Below are 24,495 nucleotides of genomic sequence, written 5' to 3' on the forward strand. Positions count from 1 at the left end.
TCAATGATATAAGTTTATGCATTCAAAACTCAATTTTTTTGCTATACGCTGATGACAATAAAGTATTTAAAATTGTGTCTTCAATAAATGATTGCGAAGTTCTTCAAGCTGACTTAGATAGAATCTGTTGCTATTGCAAGGACAATCAGTTATTATTGAATTCTGATAAATGTCTTGTCATGTCATTTACTCGAAAGAAAAAAAGTATACTATTTGACTACAAACTATCTGGGAAAATTGTCAATCGTTCAATGAAAGCGAGAGATTTGGGTGTACTGATGGATGATAAGCTTTTATTTAGAGATCACATAAATACAATAGTAGATAAGGCGTACAGACTTCTAGGGTTTATCTTACGAATCTCCAAGCCATTCTCATCACCAAATACATTAAAACTTCTTTACTATACTTATGTGCGAAGTCAACTCGAATTCGCTTCATTAGTATGGTCCCCTCAATATAATGTATATATTAATCAAATTGAAAACATTCAAAAGAAATTTATAAGGAGCCTGGAATATCGTTTTGGTAACATTGAAAATGATTACGGCGCATCTTTGATCAATTTTAATATAGAATCACTACAAAAAAGGCGCCTTAGATATGATTTAATTTTTCTTTTCAAAATTCTCAATAACATAGTTGATTCGCCGTATCTTTTACAAAATATTGGTTTCCGTTGTCCTCTTCGCTATACTAGATTAAATTCCCTTTTTTATGTACCAACTTGTAAAAACAATTATACCTCGAATTCATTCATTAGACGCACCTGTAGAAATTATAACGGACTCAGTATTGATGTAGACATTTTTAACTGCACGTTGCATTTGTACAGAAAATTTCTTCATGGGGTCGATTATTTGGGATAGTTGCTGAATGTACATCTTGAGTGGTTTATGCTATGCATATGTGCCGCATGTAATGTATATGTTTGTATATGTTTTATATGTGCGTTCATGTGTGTGCGTGGATGGCTCGGAGTGTACATTCGGTATTTTTATTTATTTTAATTTATTACCTCCATGGAAAACGCAAATGTCAACAATTATCTTTTTTTCACTTAAAATTCTTATTTTTTTTTATTTTTTGTCACATTTAATGTTTATATCTTTTTAATTTATGAAAACTTAATTGGTCTTTTTATGTTAAATTTTTTTTATTTTTATTACTGATTTTGTATGACTGTATGTTTTCTAAATAAAAAAAAAAAAAAATAAAAAAAGAGTTGAGAAAATGTCGTTTTGTAAATATTGGCAGAATCGTGAATGTCACACAGTTTGTTAAGTGGCCACTTACACCAGACAATGACGGATCATAAGTCCTGTAAATGCCTAGACTTTCATATTCCGTTCTCAAACAAGCTACAACAAGCAACATAAAGTGGCTTGGTAGGATTTTAGTTTTAGTAAAAAATAAGAAAATTGAAATGTTAAAACTGTAAACATGTTTACCCCGTCTGTTGCAATAAATATAAAAATCGTTATCGTTTGCAATGAATTATCCGGTCACCTAGCAACGTCTGCGGAGTGTTTCGGGACGAACTGTCTGGTCGATATTCAATAAAGTCAAGCAAATATAAAACTGATTAAACCCCTACTTATATATTTATTTATATATTAGAAAAATCACATAAGCTAAATTACAAACAAATGTTCTACTTAAACACTAAGGATAAATCAAGCGAGCGAAGGAGTGCGGTATAGCGGAATTCTTTAGAGGATCTATCGGTTCCTATATAGGCAATGCCTGTTATAATAAGCCTGCCACACACTCGACGAGTGGCATGGGAAGTAGCGAGGAAAGGAGGCAGAGACGGAGTGCGGCAACATTACTCGTCATGCCGCACGTCATGCTCCTCGTCGTGTCCACCGCTCCCTATTTTGACGGTTTTTTGAGCGCGAGTCAAAGGACCGGCAATGTGAGCGCGAGTGAGTGGCCACATAATCGCTCGGTCGCAGTGCGCATCGTACGCATCGAGCGCTCACGCAAGACCTCGCGTCATTTTTGAATGATGTATATTTCTTTGTGCGACATTTAAAAAAAATATACATTTTTGTTTTTTTTTTAGGATAATTACATAGCAATGTAACACGTATTAACAGTAAAAATAGTCAACAAAAATCCCACAAAGGCATGGCCTGTTCGTGGGTATTTATTTATTTATTCATATTTTTTCTCTTGCAAACTTTAATTAATAATAAAGATAATGTGACCGCACTGGGGTTACCCGAAATAAGAAATGTTTATGAATTTTTGCTCCTATAATAAATAGACAGGTATAATATTTTTGTGTAATATAAGAAAGAGAAAAGAAACTATTCTGTTAAAGATCATAAGGTACTTTTTTTATTTTATAGTAATTAAAAAAAGGAAATAAAAAATACAAAAAAAACATAAAAATATTCCATTATTCCATATTAATAATATATATTGATATAATTAGCTGTACTAAAAATGCATAGCGCGCACGCTGTCACAGTTTCATTGTCCATTGTATAGAAAGACAAATGACAAGTGCGATTAATTGCGCGAGTAGAGTAGAGTATGGGCGGAGAGGGCAACATCGGGCGAGAGGGCGGCAGCGCGAGGAGCATGAGCATGAGCAGCGCAAGGAGCATAGTTTGGCGGGGCTATAAGGAACCGATATGTTGCGGCAATAATAATAATAATAATATAGGGTATATAATTGCCTATTCTGAGAAAAATCCATTTGAATGTTTGACTCAACAAAAGTTTTTTCCGGTCTTCCTTATTCATATATTAGACATGATACATGCTCGTGAAAGCATCTTAATTCCTTTAAATTGTTTCCATAGTTGAAATTTTGAAAACGACATCTGGTAAATGGAATGAAAGGGCTCATAGTCCTTAAAATGTAAGATGATTAGAATGACAGTTGTCAGAAAAACTGACGACATAACTTTGTAGTAACGTCTAAAGGAGTGATTTATATTGACACACGAAAAACCATTCGTATTTGGTAAATTAATTTATTTATTTTATACAATTCTTGACATATAAATTAACATAAATATATACAATTTAAAAAAAAAACTAAAATAAACCTAATTATTTACGACGTTCTTACAAGGTTATATCATTTTGCAAAAACGTTAGCGATGGGACAAATTGATCAATGAAAATGGATCGAATAAAAAAAAATCGTTTGATAATGTTCACGAAAAAAGTATAAATGTCTTATTACTATAATAAGCTTGTTTTTGCGTTTTTTAAATCAATTTTCGGAAACAGAGTTTCACGTTTGCATGAAAAAATTGATGAAATCGATTTGATCGGTACATGATCAGTGATCAGTAATTTCCCATCACTATTGATTTGAGTTTGACAGCTGTCATTCTAATCATCTTACATTTTAAGAACTATAGTGTTTTTTATTATTATTTGTTAATGATCTTTTTCTTTTCCACATCCGCTCCCAAGTGGATCATGTGAACATCATCACCAGTTGTCTCCGGAAGACCTTATCCTGTCTTTGTCGTATTGTTAACTCAAGACAAGATCTGGACTTTTTTGGTTTAAGTTTACAACGATTTGAACGAGCACTAAATAAATAGTCCAGATCTTGTCTCGATGTCCCTTATGTTTGTCAATGCTTCTTTCTTTCTTTTTTAATGTTTTAAACTATTCTTTTATTGTAATATTTGAACCTTATAAATTGTATACATGGACAATTTCCGTTAATAAATAAATCACCAGCCAGCACTCGAGCCAAACGTCAAACGATGTATAAAATTGTTTAAAAAACTTTAAAAAAACTAAAATAACTTAATTTTTTAAAAAAGGAATAACCCTCTAAGCCTCTATTTTGAGGCTTGTCAGCAGGAGGGGATATAGAAGGAGGTAATGATAAATACACCACAACACTCAGACCAATTGAGAAAAAAAAATCTTGGATTTTTTTCTTGCAACTGGCGGGAATCGAACCCGCGACGCCAGTTTCACTGTTGGCAGTCTAACCAACTGCGCCATGGCGCCTGTTTGGTCAATTCAACCTAATAAAGTGTTTTGTGTAATGCTTTAGGTCGCAATAATGGTCTAAATGAAAATTTTCGTATTTAGTTTTACGTGTTCGTATTTGTTTGACGTTTAATCATCAGTGTGGCCATAAATGAAGCAAAGTTAACGTGCATGCCAAAAAAAATTCCCCAAATTAACCACTCTCTAGGGGATAGAGAAGATTCAGAATACCACCACTGGTTATGTCTGTAGACCTCTATACAAGAAAGCATGGATATAAGAGAAAAATGTTTCGGTGCCTTGGGCGCTCTTAATTCCAGGGCCTCAATTATGAACGCTATATTCATCTGTATATATCGAGACGGTATACTTGTGTATACTTCTGTAATATATGTATCTTCTTAGGTATGTTCTATATACTTGCCATATTGACATCATATGAACGAAACAAGCCAATGAATAACCGCAAAAATAAGTCCGCGTTCCTTACTTCATTGACATTTAAAATAATTCTCATTTATATTTGAAATAGGCTCGAATAAATCCCAATTCAAACAAAAAATGCTCGATTGAACATGATTTTTAAAAGACTTTTGACACTTGCCAAGACGATATGCTTTATATCGTCTGTATTTATCTACCGAGCGACTACAAAGCCGGCTCCTTTAACGTCTCGATTCGTTCACTCCGGAAGATAGTAAAACAGATTGTAAAAATATTGGTAATAACTAATTATTTTTTTATAGTGGCAACTTTCCTACGCCTAGAGATACTCGTATATGTTAAAAGGCTAGAATCTAGCGACATTATTTTTCGCATCTAGCCACTCGTTTTGGAAACTGACAGTTATGTCAGAATTTAATTTGACTTCAAAATTTACTTTTTTCTCTCTTATATTTTGAATAGGCTTTTAAGAAACAAAGCATTACTAAAAATTTCAGTAAATCGTATTTAAAGGAAAAATTGCTCTGTGGAACAAAATTTTTGTCACTTTTAATATGCATAGATAAACGTATCGAGGGGTTCTAGACCCATGTACTTACATCAAAACTTGATGGTGGGGGGATCGGTAGTGTATCTTAGTAGTCGGTCGGGAGACTTTTATCTTCAACTATGACGTCATGCTGAAGCTATGTCATTCCAGCGCGTAGATATGTGTACCGTGACGTACGCTTCCCCCTTGTTTCATAACGATGTATCTATCCAAAACTTGATTGGGGGGGGGGGATCGGGAGTGTATCTCGTAATCTAGAGAGAATTTATCTTCCAACTATACCGTCAAGGTGAAGGTATAACGTCTTTATCTTCCCATCATAATCGAGGCCCAGGGCCCCGAGTACAATTATCTTCGACTGTCTATAAAAAAAAATCGATATTTGTGTACGAAAGAGTATATTTGCATGAATATTTAAAGTATTTTCATCGGTAACCTATAATTGAACATGTTTTGAAGAAAAAGATGTATGCATATTCTGCTTTTCATGCAGAAAACTTCATTTTACTTTGTAGATAAAATTGAAGATAAATGTTAACTTCCCATTGAAATCGGACCCAGGGTATGTATTCTGATGGGAAGTTAAAATTTATCTTCAATTGTATCTATAAAGTAAAATTAAGTTTTCAGTCTGAAAAATATAATATGTTAACAATTTTTTTTTCTAAACATGTTCAATTACCGGTTACCGATGAAGATACTTTGAATTTTCATACAAATATACATACTTTCGTACATTAATATCGATATTAGTTTTACAGTCTCAGCATATACTGACGAAGATAGCTGTTCATAATCGCGGCCCAGGTTCGACTGTATACCGTGTATACCAACGAGACGATACATCCAATCAAGCAAAATGAAATATTTCATTCTACTACAAAACTTTAATTCTTGACATAATCTATGACTGAATTTGCTAGCGTGAATCTAATCTTTCTTTTGTTAAACATAATGGTTTATTGTATCATTTCCACAATGGCTATTATGGCATAATACAATAACTGCCCGAATCGATGATCGTTGGCGACGACGACCCCCTATGGAACTTTCTAGATTTGTGATTCTTTGGGTTCGAAGGTATAAATAAATCCACATCGCTTTCGTCTCGGCGAACCAATTGTAAAATTTTGCCAATGGACATTCGCAACCTTTGGTGAAAATGACATATTTTACTTATTCATTCATTTTATTTTCAACCGATCGACAGGTTTGTTAAATGAACCCCTATGGATCGATATACAAAAGTAGTAATTGATCAACAATATTTTGAGTTCGTCCAAATTTTTGTAGACAAGGACTGGATTCAACTCCCCGGGGAGCTGTTTATATTAACATATTACAACAGAGATGAAGAACATTTAAGAGAAGGTAATATAGAAGTCTAGGCATCTACAGGGCTTATGACCTTATCTTAATAGTATCTGAGAAAGTGATTTGATAAGGTGACCACTACTACTACTACTAGTAGTGGTCACCTTATCAAATCACTCATTGGAGAATTATAATCTACTTCCGTATCCCTTCTCTAAAACGTTCTTCATCTCCGTTGTAATATGTCAATTATATTATAGATATTTTTTTCAAGTCTCACTTGTGTATGGCCGCCATATTATGACAGGTTGTTCAAGCGCATCATGATTTTGAGTAAATAACACATCGCTTCGGTCCGCATGGCTAACGGGCACGGCCCAGTACCCAACTCCCAACTCCCAACTGCCCAGTGGGTCGTGGGTCGTATCGGATTACTCACGGCTCACGGGACATGGGAACGGCTAAAGCTGAAGGGACTCACCTTCCTACATATTTGCATTATGTTAAATGTTTCGTTTTTTCGTTCACTAGAAGCATAAATAAAATTATTTTCATCCATGAAATTAACGGTAATTGTCTTGTCCGGAAAAACGAGCTGAGAGATTTAGATGTGATTATGGATGAAAAACTCTCATTTGATTCGGGCGTCTATAAATAAGGCTTACAGAAATCTGGGCTTTATTATACGCACCACTCAACCATTCAAAACAACCGCATCTCTCAAAATCTCATATAATGCATACGTTCGCAGCCATCTTGAGTTTGCATCTGTTGTTTGGAATCCTCGATATACAATTTATGTATCATAACTAGATAAAATACAGAATAGATTCCTTAAACTTCTAGATCGTAAATCTCTTACATATGTTGACTCGTACGAAGACTCTTCTTCCTCTCATAGTTCAACTTCCCTTACTAAACGTAGAAGCATTTCTGAGCTGTCTTTCCTCTTCAAAATTTTAAACAATTTTATCGATAGTCCATATCTCTTGTAGCGTATTTCAATCAATTGTCCCGTAAAGTCAACACGACAAGTTCATTTTTTTACAATGCATTGCCCAAAAAAACTTATGTTCAAAACTCGTTTATTTATCGTAGCTGCTCCAAATGTAATTAATTTTGTCCCCATTTAGATATTTTTAATACAAAATTTTGTGACTTAAAAAAAAAACTTTTTGAAACACTGTAAAATGAAACATTTGTCAGTGTGTAATAAGTTTATGTTCCTTTAATTATGTTTATTTTATTATAATATAAAAATTTTGAATTGGTTAACTATATTATGAAAATTCCCCTCCTCCACTCTATTTCCTCAACCCTTAAACTTCTTACGAGCTCTTTTTTTTTCTTTTTTTTTTCTCATGTCTTATATAATGTATTATTTTTCTCTTTACTGTGTAACATGTTCTCTCATTATATTTGTGAAAAACTTTAACTGGATGTATGTACTATTTTTTATATTTTGTATTCTTATATAACAACTGTTGTTTTTCCTTAATAATAATAAATTTAGACAGTTTTTATAGCGCCGTTTTCGTGAGTAATCACTTCTTGAAGTGAAATTAAATGTACAGCTGTACGCTGTACATTTCATCGTGATCGCTCAAGTGCTTAGCATGTTTTTAAGCACGTCAATAGTTATTTATGATTGAGCTACTGACCCCCGAGTCCCCGACACACGGGATCGCAACCCGGGTTCCCTATTATTTGCAACCGGGATTCTTAAATCTAACGACATAATAATACATATTATATGACATAATATATCATATACATTTACGTATGTATTGTAAGTATTGGGTATTACGTTATCTTGCTTTACGGTAGTTACCCAACACGCACACGCATGTACGAATCTCGTATGGGGCTTAGAATGTGAGATGGGATTGGGTACTTTTATCTTCGGATAAGCTTTCAAAATGGGATTCTCTACTCGACTGGTTTTCTCGCTGTTTCCACACAATATCCTATTTTATATGATTTGATTGAACGGACAGTTCAATTCGCACGTGTTGACACGACATACGATGAAATAGACAAACACAAATAGGCAATGGTAATGAATGTAAGAGAAAAATAATAGTTGCGTAAGTATATTATACAATATTATTGTTTAGGTTTAAAAGTGTAAACAAAATGCGTTTTTATGTTAGTTTTACTATAATTTAATTTTGATAATTTACTTTGCTAATTTTATTAGTGTGTACATGTGTATAATATAGTCCTTAAAATATAGCTTGATTAGAGTGACAGGTGTCAGCAAAAGTGACGACATAACTTTGTAGTGACGTCAAAAGCTAGGGTTTCCTAGGACAGCGGTGCCCGTATTTTAACGGCCGTAGTGAACGGTGATGCAGTGGACAGCCGTCGTAACGTCGACTAGAGAGTGGTTTCCGAGGTAAACGGTGTTAAATGGTGTTGATAATACCGTTTTCCTAGGAAACCACACTCTAGTCACCATTCCGACGGCTGTCCACTGCATCACCGTTCACTACGGCCGTTAAACTACGGGCACCGCTGTCCTAGGAAACCCTAGCTTAAGGAGTGATTTATATTGACACACGAAAAATCATTCGTATCTGGTATGTTATTTTTTTTTTAATACAATGCTTGACATATAAATCAATAAAAATAAATAAAATCAGCTTTAAAACTAACTAACTTAAACAATAATTTAATTCTGTGTTGAAGGAATTTTGGTGATCTTTTTAAAGTCTGGCTTACCCCACTATCTAGAATATGCGTTATGTATTTATATATATATATATATATATATATATATATCTAAATATGCAGATGCATCAGACGTATTAGGGGCGTGACCAATGCAATGAACCGTTTCCGCGGGAATTTAAAATTATAAATTAAAAAATATTTTTATGCTACTAACAAGTATAAAAAAACTTTTTTTACTCGACGGCATTCCATATGCGACAGTTTCCCACGTCCACGTAGAATACAAGAGTACCCATTTCCCATAATACACCTATAGCCTATAGCCCCGCCGAATCGGCAATCAGCCTGCCTATTGACTGTGATTCCTGATGCGTGATCAGATGAACACGACACGTAATATATGTCCTATAATTTAATTACAGACGTCAGCCACGGTCAGTTGATAGTATTTTTTCTTCGCTTCACTAAACAATGCGTCATATTTAATTTTCATCGACTACAATATCATTGTCTTCTTTCTAAAAAATAAATTTAGTTATTATATTTTTTTCCATCTATTTTACTATCTTCCTGAGTGTACGTATCGAGACGGTAAAGGAGCCGGCTTTATAATCGCTCGGTAGATAAATACAGATGATCGTAAAGTAAACCGTCTTGGTGATTGTCAAAAGTCATAAAAAAATCATGTTCTAGCGAGCATTTTTATCTTGAATTGGTTTTTATTGGAGTTAATAATAGCTTTGAAGCCTATTTTTTTTTAAAAGGAATAACCCGCTAAGCCTCTATTTTGAGGCTTGTCAGCAGGTGGGATAGAGGGGATATGGAAGGAGGTAACGAAAAATACGCCACAACACCCAGACCAATTGAGAAAAAATATTTCTTGGATTTTTTTCTTGCAACTGGCGGGAATCGAACACGCGACGCCAGTTTCACAATCTTAATAAAGTAAGGAACGTGGACTAAATTTTCGGGGTCATTCGATCGAATATACCGAGGTAGATAGAGATAGTACAGAAGTTAAGTGTACCGTCTCGATATGTACAGATGAAGATAGCGTTCATAATCGCGCCACTGGGATTGGTTTGCAGTTTTGCGGTCAACACTTGCATCTCCTCAGAACTTTTCGGTCTTCGACTTATAGTGACACCACCAGGAACGACCCATGGCCTGTGAACTTTTCTCGACTCGCTAGAAAATCCACGTCGACTGTTGATTCGGGGCGCTTGTAATGCATTCGATACGTGCAAATATATATTCATAAACACATGTACAAGTACCTTGTAAAAAAATGAAAAAAAATAACGATGTTGCATAGGAGTTTAGACCTTTTACGCGCAGATTTCTTGAGATATTTTAATTTTGTATTTGGCCTACTAGAGTATTCTGATCATGTCTTATCTCGTATGCACATGGATATATTTATAAAAAAAATTAAATCTTAAAGTAGGGCACACATGTCATACATATTGTTATGTGTGTTCTAATAATAACATTGCAAATATATTTAATTTATAAATTGTTTATCACATATGTCTTGACCATTATTTTAAATTTTGATATGTTTTTTTCTTCATAAATATATTTTTTTCCATTTTGTAATACTTTTTAATTGCTTTAAATAAAATTGAATTTTGTGACTTTGCCTTTTCCCTAAATGGAAGTCTAATTTTGTTCTTTTCTCTAGTATTGTGATCGTGTTCATGCTGGTTCCGATCAATTTTTTTCCAAAATTCTGTTTTTTTATTAGAGTTTATAATTTTATGAACAAATATCAATATCAATATAAAATTTTTTTTGTATTGTATAATTTACTAACATTTTCTCTGTACATGTAAACGTCATTTCACGCCGGGGTTCCGTTCCGAGAGACACCGGCGTGAAAAAATCTGCGTAAATGAACACAAATACAGGGTGTTCTTTAAACCCTGTCACATCCGAAACCACAATGATCAGTATGGGCAAGAAGACATATTAGCATATTTTAAAAAATATTTAGGACAAAGATTTTTTTTTGAAAATTAAAAAAAACAAATGTTTGTTTACTTCTGCGTGCTTTTTCGACTTACACGACTGCCAAGATCCAGAACCAAAAATACGAAATAATAGGTTTTCTTGTATAAAAAGATTTTCGGGATTTAAAAAAAAATAGTTGAGGTTTTTTTTTTATTACTATGCGCGTGACGTCACTAGTTCTGTTCTGATTGGTGGGGTTGACTTCATAAAAATAAAACATTTTTTATATACAATCTCCTGTAGCACTGAACTTCCTCATTTACATTGACACTGATAGCATATATAACCACATTGGCAGCATATCCGCACACCGTGGTGCATAGGGAACTGCATTGGTACTACGATTGTATCGTATCAAGATATTATTTTTGACTAGGAAGGTAAGGTGATCAGGCTTACGCTCAGGATGCCAGCAAACAATTAAATATTTCAGTGTAGACCACCACCTTTAAAACCGATATTTCACATCCACCCTGCCAGGAATCAAACCTTGGACCTCAAGCATAGTAGGCGAGTGGGCCAACCACTACGCTACAAGGTGGGATTATCGCCACTCGCATTGAGCTCTGTTTCTTTTTCACACACAGATCTGTATTCTTCATCTGCCCGGACACAAAAATTTAATCTACTCATTGATAAAAGTGATAACAGAAAATTTAAGTGCGTACAATTTTGATTGTGTCCGGGCGGAAGAAGAATACAGTTCTGTTAACTAGAATCCCGGATGAGTATTTTTGACTCCATGGCTGCTCTCAGGTAAAAATCCTGTAAAGGGAAATCTAGTGTGTTCGAATCATAATTGAGGTTCCGCGTTCATTTCCCGGGAAGGTTGATGTAACATATTCGTTTTTAAAGGTGGTTTTACACTGAAGTATTTCATTGTCCCTGGGCTGGCATCTGAAGCGCAAGACTGATCACCTTACCTTCCCGTAACGGATGATCAAGATGCGCTGCATTTGATTTAACAATGCACTGCCCTATGCACAGTCGGGTGCAGATGAGGTATTGGTGAGATAATCTATTTTTGCCTTTTTAATAATATCAGGTTTTGTGATCATAAAACCAGAGTTTATCGCTGGTATTTTACACTATGGTAGTTTGTACTATTCAAATGTAAAAAATATATAATGCTTTTGTTTTTCATTTTCAGGAGACAGTTTAGAAGAGCTGAATGGATACGGGACTATGCGACCGAGGAATATAATTTCCTCAATACTCGGTACTCCCGGCAAGACCAAATCTTTAGCGATATCAAATCCGCACGACTTTAGACAGGTGGGTAGCGACGTTTATATTCCTGATCATTAGTGCATTAATTTCCTATCCAATCTTGCATTTTGGTCTCTACAAGTGTTCTCTATTGACTCCTTTCTCTAGTGATCCAATATAATACTTCAGTTCCTTTCCACACACTACGACCCATCTCTTCTTTGGTCTTTCTCTAGGCCACTAATGTGTAATTTGATCTCCTCAGCAAGTACTCGCCCTTGGCTCCTGTCTCTGGTAATCCTTCTACAGTTTCTGCTCCCTCTTACCTTACTTCAGTCCCGTTCCTTATTCTGTCCATCCCTCCTTTGGCCTTTCTCTAGGCCACTTTTATGTATTAGATGTATTTTCTTCGATATTTCTTCCTATGTTGTGATCTGATTTCCTCTACAAAAGCTCGCCATTGGCTCCTGTCTCTGGTAATCCTTCTCCAAATGTCGCACACTGCAGTAACTGTGTAACTGTTATTGCTACTTTTATAAAAAAAAATGAAATGCCCATCTCTAGTCCATGTTTACTACATTTTTTTACAAGTTTAAGTTCTTCATTTACAATTACATCAGTAAGTAATTTAAGAATAAATTTTAAGGGTTCTGGTTGAAAGAGTTCAGTTATATTTTATTGTTTAAAGAGTTCTTTAGTTGCTGTTTAGAGGACATATACTAACTTTAATATTTCATTTTGCTGTCTTTGTAGTCTATTTGTCATTTTGAAAATTTCAGATGTAAAAAATAAATTTCAGGAATAATTAGTGACCGGTTTCATTGAAATCAATAGGATAAAAAATAAACCCGATGTGCATAAATGCATTTAATTTTATAATAAAGACTTGCGAACGCGATTAAACCAATCACTGGTTATTCCATATTTGTCGATTCAAGTATCGCCCGTCTTTAATTACTATCTTATTTCCAAGTTATTTCTCCGGAGTCTGAAAATATGTCAGTTCTTACCCAATATTTTTTTATTTCAGGTTTCTGCAATCATAGATGTAGATATTGTACCTGAAACATGTCGGAGAGTCAGGCTACTTAAACACGGATCTGATAAACCTTTAGGATTTTATATAAGGTAATGTACTCCTTTGCAGTAGAGACTTCAATTTAGACCTCCGAATTGTACTTTTTTATGGCGTCGAAACGTAGACGCTCACCCAAACCGCTTCAAAACAGATTGAAGCCTTTAAAATGTGGTGCTACTGAATGATTTTTGAATATTTCCTGGGTGGACAGAGTCTGAAACGATGACGTTCTCCAACAGACGAAAAGCTGAGGACTGAGGACTATAAAGAAATGAAAGCTCGACTTTGGGCATGTGGTGAGGGGTGAAAAATATAACATTTTACAATTCATTCTGCAAGGAAGGATTGAAGGAAGAAGCAGTGCAGGTAGAAGACGCATCTCTTGGCTAAAGAACTTGCGTGTCTGGTTCGTGCAGCACTCAGTCCTTGTTCAGGGCAGTTGCCAACAAAGTGATAATTGCTGCAATGATTTTCAACCTCCATCGAGGGGTAAAAAGATATGAAAAATAAGCTATAAAAAAAAAACATTTATTTATACCTACATAGTAGGTACATAATATAATGTAATTAATATAGGTATATACTTTAAATGGCTATTTTTCTGTGATTCTGTGTGATACAAAAACTCTCATCTATGAAATCAACTCAAACTACGAAACTTCGTGATATATTATATTGTGTAGCTATATTATCCTTTCATTTAACACATAACTCTTATTAAAGTTTATAATTCAGTCAGCATTAGCATTAGGTATTCTCATAACGACTGAAATGTTAACTGGCGGATTAGTTCTAGAAATGAATAATGCCAAAAACGGCCGAGTCAAGCGCCATAAGTGTTGCGAGTCATATGTCAAAAGTATCATCTCAAAGAAAAATAGTCCTTAAGAAATAATGTTTGCAATACTTTTTTCCAAATCGAGAATCTTCAAAGAATTTGTGTAATCTGCAAGTTAACTATAGGAGAAAAATCCCGCTACTGGGTTTAATATATTCAAAATATAGTACACTTATTTGGATTAAGAAATAAGCTGGAGTAATCGGCTAGTTCCTTGGCTCATTGCTGGCGCTGGGCGCGCTTTATCAATATCAATATAGGAATGGTGGCAATGATTTATAAGAAATAGTCATAACCTACATAAAATAACATTTGTTTTTGGCTTAGTTTGATAGTCTATTAACAAGCTTTTGTTTTTAAAAAAACCACTCAACCTCCTCATTATGATAAAACAAAACGTACAGATTATTTATAATTATTATAACCCAACTTAACAAAGTGCGATTGTCTTTGCAGAGACGGCACCAGCGTTCGGGTGTCAGCGGCAGGGGTGGAGCGCCAACCCGGAGTGTTCGTGTCCCGCCTGGTGCCCGGGGGGCTGGCCGAGGGTACGGGGCTGCTGGCCGTCGGGGACGAGGTGCTCGAAGTCAACGGCATCGAAGTTGCGGGGAAGACCCTCGATCAGGTAACTTGATGCGTTCTTGGAATTGCAATAAAGGCGTGATGTGAATGAAATAACTATTTATTTATTTACAATACAATGTTCGTCTTTATCATTTTCCTATCTACCCTGAGTGGTACATAGAGCACTACATTACTATACCAATTGCAGCATATCTGGATAATTTTTACTGTATTTGAGTTTGTCCAAATGTTTTTATATAAAAGACTGGATTTCACCCCTTCAGGAGTTATTAAGATTAACATATTACAACGGGGATGGAGAATACCTTAAAGAAGGGAATATAGAAGTATAGACATTTACAGGGCTTATGACCCGTCATTGGCTGGTTTAAGTGGCCAGTTTACACACTGTGAAACATTCACCATTTTAGGTATTCTCCATCCCTGTTGTAATTTGGATAATTTTTGTTTCGTGTAAAGTTAAGTGATCGGATCTCACCATGAAATGTTCCAGTGTAAAAACACCCTTTTTAAATAAATATTTCATGTCAACCATGTCGGATAATGAATCCGAGACCTCTTGCATAGCAGACGAACATGCTGACCAGACAAATGTATCAACCTTATTATCTACTTATTCAACAAATTGTATTGTATTTACAAATTAAATCATTTACCTGGGGCTTGCATCTAAAAGGAATAATAAATTTCTGAGAAAGCAATTTGTCAAATTTCAACAGATGAAAATGACCCTGATTTAGCATTCATACCACGATACTAAGGCTTAAATTGTGCGCGAGTGTAAGGACAATCAATCAATTCTGGAGTAATAATTATTAGATAGATTTCTGAACTAAAAGTTCAATCCGACTCAACTAGATTGTGTTTCCTAGATCGATCTCTATTTTAATCTACGTTTTAATCTTAAATTTAAGAAGTTTCTACATTCTACATTTTTATATACACAATTGCATTCCGTCAATGCATTTTAGTCAACTTTTATGTAAATTGCAACAGAATGCACTTTAAAATATCTATAGCTTGGATCTAGAAGGGCCAATGTCAGATTTCATAATTTTCTTGCCACCATTTTGTAGATTTAACTATTTTATACACACACACATACATACATACATACATGAGTTGTAATGTTTTTTATTTTTATTTGTTATCAAAGGCGTCAAGATATTCATTATAACCCCATGAAATGGCTAAATAATTACTCTCTTGTGATATTACGATTTACGACAACGGCACTTATAGTTCCAAGCCACAGATAAATTTATTCTGTTTTTTACCATAGTAGTGTAATTTAAGCATTTTCTCACTAATACCCGTATGCAGAGACAAAACTTAAGGTGTGGAAAGTACACTCTAATCTCATATGCAGAGAATAACCCAAATGTGAAGACAATAGAATGTACTTTCCTCACCTTAAGTTTTGTCTCTGCATACGGGTATAAGTAGACATAGCGGCAGTTTTCTTGGTTTGGCCGAATATCGAATATTCGGCCACGCCCTCGGCCAAAGCGCCGAATATTCGGCAAAAGACGTGTGCATTTTGTGCGTGACAGGTTGTGACCTGTCTCATTGCGATGCGTGCGGGGGTGACGGGCAGGCGTATTTGTTTCATTTGCGAGTAGATCATGTCGCTACACGCGTTATTTGTTCATCATTACATGACATTGTGTTACTAATCGTCCTTATTAGTAATTATTCGTTCATTGTACATCATGGCATCATTTAATAAAAAATTGCCTATTTGGGAATGTTATGAGATTTGTAGTGAAGATAATAATCTGGCTGTGTAACAACAATATCTTTGCCAAATATTTTTTAATGTAGCCGAATAGGCCGAATACCAGTGCCGAGCGGTGATTTATTTTATAGGTTATCAACAAAAAAATGTTCATTAATTTGTACCTACTTCAACATAATATTATAAGTAGTATAATTATAAATGGCTATTTTTTTTGTGATACTGTGAAAATCAACTCAAACCTCAATATTATTATTAACTTCGCGATTTATGTACTTTATTCTACAGTATTTTAATACAGCACTTGTGCAAAAGTTTATTAAAAAATACCACAATGACATTCAGCAGATATTTCTGTTGAGATTGAAATGTCAACACTGAGCATTGGTCGATTGCTTTTAATATGAATAATGCCAAAATCGGCCACTTCGAACGTCACATTTCGTATGTGATACATAATATGTCAACTGTATCCTATCGAAGAAAAATAGTCCTTCGGAAATAGTGTTCAAAATACTAGTTTCCTAATAGAATCTTCAAATGATATTTGTAATCTGCAAGCTTGTTTTAGTACTTTGACTGAGTTAAAGATGTAAAATATAGTGTACTTTTTTGTATGGAAGAACAAGCTAAGGTAATCAGCTAGTTTCATCATTCACTGAAAACAGGCTAGGGACGCTATATAAATATTTTTTCAAGGGAGATATAAACGGTGGTGGTGATTTATAATAAATAACAATTATTTTACTAAATGTTGTATAATTAAAATTATATCTGTTCAATTACATGTCATCGGCGTTCTTAAATCACATTTGTTTTGCGCAGGTGACGGACATGATGGTGGCTAACAGCTCCAACCTCATCATCACCGTGAAGCCGGCCAACCAGCGTGCCGTGCTGTCGGGGGCCGCGCCGCCCCCCGCCGCGCCCCCCCGCCGCGCCTCCCTGTCCCAGGCCTCCAGCAACTCCCACCACAGCGGGGAGGACCCCGACGACAGGTAACCATCCTTATAAATATCCTCAAATCTTTTTTATTATAACTGTATTATTTTGTATATGATTAGAATTCAATTATAAAAAATATCACAATCTTCATACTTATAAAAAAAAATCTCTGCGCGCTATTTAAACGAGCCACATTTCAGATTCGATCAAGATGAGATCGTCGACCTTACCGGCGTGACGCTCGAGGACTCGGGAGCCGCCGAAGGTCCCCTGTTCCCGCAGCACTCTTCGCGCCGGAGCCTCCACTCCGCCGCCGACGATGGCCAGGTGCTGCATCTCTAGTGACGCCCCCCAGATATGTAACTACCGCTGGTTGAATGGGCTATTGTGCTACGAATTGTAAAGAAAAACAAACTCCTAACAGATTCTAAACAATAATGATTTATCGATGGTTAACGGTCTATATAACTTAACTATGGTACGTTACAGTTATATTTGTTATTATATGCTTCATTTTAAACCAGGCAATCTCTGACTTGTCAAACTAATGGCTGACAGATAAAATCTATAGACAGAATCTATGACTTTTCTGTTTGTTGACCATAGTGGAAAGAAAGGTTTGCCAGTTAAAAGTGACACAAAAAAGGTTATTTTTAGTTTGGTTTGACAACCAAAGTTTAATGGATGGCTTTGTCGCTGTTCTTGAAATGACTGACTCGAGTACCCATGGCCCATTGTGTTGCTGCAAACTGTAGCTAACTTCGTTGATAATCCTAGAATGGTTTGTGTCTGTATGGACAGCTCTACAAGCGGCAGAGTGTTATTCCCTTTATCTTAATTGCTACATTATGAACTTATATCATTAACATTGGGTAGAACGCGTTATTTTTATCCACTTTTGAAATTAGTAGTTATCAAAACAAGTTCCGTCTATTTGGACAAAATTGGTTAAGATATTTTAGCCGTTAACCATTGATAGTATTATTAAATTTGTTGAGTGCGATAACTCAAAAACAACAACAAATGATAATACATTTCTCTTTTGTGAGACCTATGTCTCAAAACAAGGTGTCATTTTGCTACTCGTCTTGTTTTTGAGCCAATTGACAATGTATAATATGACGGAGAGGTAATTTTGTCAGTGAGCGTGCATTATCCTTAATCTACAAAAATACTTTCCTCTTTATATGCCCCTTCAGGTGGTTTTTTAATCAATTAAAACATAATTTATTTTGCTACGTTTTTCGGGAATCACAGCTGCGATGGCAAAAAATAAAACAGAACATACTTTCTGGGTATACCTTGTATGTAAATAGCTTCAAATCACATGATAGAAATTTAAATCAATATCAAAACTTCTTTTTCAATAATTTTTGATATTTTTATATAGTTATCCTCGACAGAAAAATAATTTCTTCATTAATGATTTTTTCTAAAGCGTTCATAAAAATTTTCCGTGAACAAATGCCCGAAATAATAATTAAATTATTCACTCTGCTTTTTAGAAATGAAATTTTTAAAAACTGAAGCATTAAAGTTTTTTTTAACATTTTAAGAATGTATATAACTTGAATAAAAATGCCATTCATTTAAAGTCATTTTTCTGATCAAAATTCTTTTTTTAGATTAAACGGTATTGCACGTCTATTAACAATATGTTATTTTAAAAGAGTTGTTAAATCTCTGGCACTGTCTTCCGCAGGGTATACTTAATTTCTAGGCTAGAGAAGACAGGGAACACGACTAAATTAAAAAACTTTATCATGTATGTTGCTCTCGGAAGCACACAATAATCTTAGGCTGCCTTTATACCTTGTGAGCGTAAAGACATTATGTAGAATGTTTGTAAATTTTATCGGCACAGAATAATTGTTGTTCGTGGCTGTTATCATTAGTCATACAATGGATGGATCCATTCAGAATGTTAAATAATTATCACAATTGCATTGTTTTATTTTTAACGTAATGTAAAATGATTGAAACCTTCAACAGTGTTGAAAATACATTGATAAATATGCAATTGACATTTGAGCGATTTATTTTTAAAGTGGGATTGATCAAAATGGAATATTTTATGTTTTGGTAAAAATTGTCATCGAAATAGCCAATTTATTTACTTTTAAAATCGCATTGGTCTCGATTCTAATTTTTGCGGATATTAAATACTGAAACACAATGGTCCCAAATTGACTAATACCACATGCTATAAAATACTGAAACGCAATGGTCCCAAATTGACTAATACAATGGTCTTATTTGTTGAGTCAACACTAAAATCGGGAAACTGCAAAATGTAATTTTAAAATATTGTATTGAGTTAATAAGTTGCGTCCGTTTTTTTCCAAATGAAGAGTAAAAAATACAACAAATTAGTAAATAATTCGAAGCATCTTCAGCTTTATTCCCTCAATTGAATGTGAACAGAAGAAGGTGTCAAAAATGCTCACTTTCGTCTACTTGACATTCCGTTTTCAAGGCTTGTAATCAAATAAGATAATTATATGTAATTTGGAATTAATTACACTATCTTGTAGAGCAAAAAAAATTATTTCGAATGACGTAAAAACTTTACCGTTTTCTTTTATTTTTGGTGCTCATTTTTAAATTTTGAAAAACATGGACACAACTTATGTTTACATCTAATAGTTTGGACACATATAACATTCTTTGGAATATTTCACATTCGATCGGACCGTAGTTGATGGTTCGAAGTAAATTTGATTTGACTAATATCCCGAGACACTTTTGTCGCTGACTGTTTTTTGTACGGATACAATATCTCATCCTACCATGTAATGATTTCTGTTTCACATAGGCTATAGCTTTCTTTTTATTACCAATGGCTTTTGAACTGATAGCTAAAGCCGTCAGAGAGACATGATTTTGAAGGCTGCAGCCGGCATGACCTCGAACATGTTAAAGGTTAAAAATAGTATTATAAACCTATTAAAATTGTACTTAAATTGGCCTTTTAATACTACTTCTGAACATCTAATACACAATACAATTTTGAATTGGCCGTTTTAGTAGTGCGTTTAGTAGTTGTATATCCCAAAACTGGTTAAAATGCAGATTGATGCCTTTAGCATTGGCCTGATAATATGTCACTCGGCTGTTTGTGAATGTAAGCTTGTAAAAATGTGACTTAAATTTGATTGTTCTGTTTCCATTCCATAGCAATATATATTTATAAAAAAATTAATGCTGATTACATTTGACTTGAAGGAAGCCATGTCATATAAAGATTTTGTAATAATTATAATGTCTGGGATCAAAATGAGGAAGTTTAGTGGTTTTTTTAAAGTATTGTGTTATTTTGACACCAAAATTTTTGAAAGATACAAATTTTGCATTTTTATTTGTGACATCACATCTCTATATCTTAAGCTAAAAACACTGCGTAAGTCATTTTTGTTATTTTTACAGGACAACAACAAAAATAGTTTATTTTATTGAAAGTTCAACTAAATTACGCCTTTAACTGTATTAAAATGAAATTTTTATCCATAAATTGTCACCTATTAAACTGTGCGGTTCGTCATGGTAACACGCAATACTATGTTTACTGTTTTAGATGAAACATCGTAGTGCGGTTTGACCTTAAGTCTACTTCCTCTTCAATTCAATAAAACAAGCAGTTTTTTTGTCGTCCTCTTAAAAGAACAAAAATACTCGGTGCTGTAAGCTGAGCAACGATATGGTAAAATAAGTGTATATTTTTGAGAATTTCTGCCTTGTAATTAAATTTTCTTATCGATATTATGTTCTAGAAAACTTTAAAATATAATTTCAGATCGCACCGAACTTCCTCATTCTACACTGCATGATGGAAATCTACAAGATTTCAAATTCCGTAATTTGTTTGCCATTAGCAAAAATTGTTAGTTTAATTACATCGGTAGCGACTTTGAAAGTAAGTTGTTAGTACGTAGAAATAATCATAGATCTTCGATATAAGAATGAGACAATTATTCTAAAAGTATTTACTGCGCTGTGGTTGATATTTACGGGCGATGGCTTTGAATGTTTCGTACGCAAATATTTTTCATCAACGTCGGCTCCAATATTGACCAAATAGGTAAAATAATGATAAGATGGATGCCCGACTGACGGATTATTTCGCCAAATAATTTACCACTGCATTGCTGATTCTGACTATAATCAGGGAAATGTAAACACAAAATATGTATATTCCGAATGCCTTATTATATAGGCAGACATGTTACCTGTGTATTGAGGAGTGTAAATACAGTAACAAGATTGATTTAAGGCCAGCAGCCTCATCTTTCTTAAAGTTAGTTGTTAATGTATTTTTAATTTTCCAGAACAAATTTAACCCAATTTTGAAGTTATTGAGACTATACATGAAAATCAGCTCTTGTGGTTGTTTACTCCAACCATCAACAACTCTATTGGTCAGGAAGTTTTTGAAAAGATTGAGCCTGGTTTCCTCCAGCCAGAGACTGTAGCCTCGAAATCGAGCATCTTGTTTTAGCCTGAATGTTAAATACAAATTTGGACAGCTATAGTGATTTGAATATTTGATGTCTCTATTAAGTCACCCCTTTCTCGCTGTTCCAATAACATTACAGTTGAACGTTGTACCCTTCAAAGTAATTATTTGGGAAACCACACAGCGCTGGAGATGTTTCTTCCTTTCCTCATAGAAGTTCTGGAACTCTGGACACTGGCATAGTCTTTAGATGGCCGATTATAGCATTTTGAATGCTGTTCGGGGCCCCAAAACGCTGTCCCTTGAGGTGTCTTTTCAACCTTGGAAAGAGGGTAAAGTCACAAGGTCTCAAGTCGGGCGAATAAGAAGGCTGAGGAGTACCGGGCTGGCCAAAAAACGATTTACTGAAATTGCTGTGTGACAAGGCGCATTTCGAGGTTAAACTTCAATTGACTCTCCCTTCTGCAAATGCCTTGACCACGGAAACACCTGACAAAACACTGTCTCCGTAGGCCTGCTGAAGTTTTGCAAACGTTTCCGATGCACTGTATCCAAGTCTGAAGCAAAACCTGATTGCACGCCGTTGCTCAAAATTCCTGTTGCTCATTGTCAGAACGCACACGCAAAACTTGCTTCACTAAAACAAGCGTTACGGACAACCAAAGTGACTCTCGCGAGGTCCAACTTCAATCACATGTTTATCTGTCTGCCCTCCGAGTCCCGCTTCACCGGTGTTGCCTGATGGAACACTACGCTACTAGTCTCATCACTTAATTTACACACTTCGTATTCATTATTATCGGGTAGCATTAAATGTGAATATATTTCCCTTTTTATATTGTTGAAATTCCTTTAGATATACATTAAACTTACGCTCAGAATTAAAAATCCTTAATCAAGTATATTTGTTATTTGAACATATCACAAGTTAAATATATTAACTAAGCAATGGTCAATTTAATATCATCTTTCTCAGATGCACTATCCTTAAAATTATAGTTTCCTGTTAGATAGCCCTTAAATGTTCCATTACAGCAATACTTATACATTAATAATACATAATTCCATAAATGATTAGGTTTTACTCAGATTTGTCCTCTTGGATGATGGTCACATAAATCAAATTAACGCTACAAATTGATGAGTTGGGATACATATATATTTGAGTAGGAATTATCATAAACTGAAATATGTACGTTGGCAAATATTTTAAATGCTGCAATGGGTAAAATGTAAATCATTAAAGAAAGGGGAAAGAACATTTAAAAATTGTATATTTCTTGGTTTTGTTAATACAATATTTTGAGTTTGTCAACAAATACTGGTTTTCACCCCCCTATTAAAATTAACACATTACAACATAAATAGATAACATTTTAGAAAAGAAAATATTGAAGTCTAGGTTTTTACAGGACTTTTGACCTGTCATTGTCATTGTAAACGTTTAGACAAATTCAAAATATTGCTGACTACCAACCGGTTTAAGAAGTATAAAAATTGAAAAATCTTTTCAGGCATTGCCTAGTAGGTGAAATAATTCAGACAGGGCTGCTATTCTGAACGCTCTCATGACTGTAGAAAACGATTTTATATCACATATTTACTTACTAAATATTTATTTATTTATACTTTTACAGTGTTTGTATTCTTTTTTTTTATACAGGATAATGTTTCCTCACTGGGGTGTCCCGTGCCGAGGGAAACATTTTATAATATGTAAAACATGCCTCAAATTAGTTATTTAACATAAAAATAAAACAAAAGCGTAATTAATCTAACTAACCTAATTATCATTAACATAATAAGCAATATAAACTAAAATAATCATAAAAAACATAACCAATCTATATAGACCTGTAGACCAAATTGAATAAACAGTACACAAATTTTGACCTATTTGGCTTGATCCACTCATCGGTCCGTGCTTTAAAAATGTTTTCTACGGCCGCGATAACATTCAGAATAGCAGCACAGATGAATCTCACCCACGATAATAACGGTTTCATCTCTTTTAATTAACAAAAGTCAACAGATGTAAGAGTTGAGGAAATGTGGATATTTAAACATAGGCAGAACGGTCAATGTTACACAGTGGCCATTTAAACTAGCCGATGACAGATCATAAGCCCTGTAAATGCCTAGGCTTCCATATCCCTTCTCAAGAATGTTTTCCCTTTCTTCGCAAAAAATTAAAACTCAAACTACTCGGGATTGTTCTGACTCTAACCACGTATTTTACCTACCCCATTGATTGAATAATTTATTTCTGAAAGAAATACATCTAACCATTTCAGTGTGAACAATTCAACTTGATATGTGTATCTATATTTTTTGTATATAAGAAATCTAAAGCAATTTGATGCCTTCTGTATAAGAAACATATTAAGTAGGATCCGTCCATCACTATTGATATTGTTAATGTTGCTACTTCACGTGTTAATCTATGCATCGTATTCCCCATTCCATAGACGTTAGAAAAATCCAGATTAAAATTAATTGACGCTAGCAATACTGTTTCTTTTGTTAAAATTTAGCCACTATTTTATAATCATAGATTTAGATTATTAAACACCAAACTGCGTCTAGTAAGTAAAGAAATATCTGTTTAGTCATTGACAATATAGAGGAATAATAATTATCATTAGGTGTGTAATGTGTATGTGTAATGAGGGAT

The 24,495-nt window shown here is 34.4% G+C and overlaps 1 protein-coding gene across 1 annotated transcript in view; it reads left to right on the plus strand.

Annotated features, from left to right (window-relative positions):
• The window catches only part of par-6 (partitioning defective protein 6), a 45,552-nt gene extending 25,700 nt beyond the window's left edge, over positions 1 to 19,852 (plus strand). Inside the window, exons 3-7 of the mRNA XM_088230774.1 lie at positions 12,126 to 12,250; positions 13,215 to 13,312; positions 14,557 to 14,725; positions 17,249 to 17,421; positions 17,569 to 19,852. Of these exons, the coding sequence (XP_088086900.1) occupies positions 12,126 to 12,250; positions 13,215 to 13,312; positions 14,557 to 14,725; positions 17,249 to 17,421; positions 17,569 to 17,710 (707 nt within the window). The 3' untranslated portion in view covers positions 17,711 to 19,852. The remainder of the gene's footprint in view (positions 1 to 12,125; positions 12,251 to 13,214; positions 13,313 to 14,556; positions 14,726 to 17,248; positions 17,422 to 17,568) is intronic.
• Positions 19,853 to 24,495: the final 4,643 nt, after the last annotated feature.

Source organism: Micrasema longulum, unplaced genomic scaffold (genome assembly GCF_059751315.1).
Source record: "Micrasema longulum isolate JH-2025_06_02 unplaced genomic scaffold, ASM5975131v1 h1tg000818l, whole genome shotgun sequence".
In the NCBI taxonomy this organism is placed as follows: Eukaryota; Metazoa; Arthropoda; class Insecta; order Trichoptera; family Brachycentridae; genus Micrasema; species Micrasema longulum.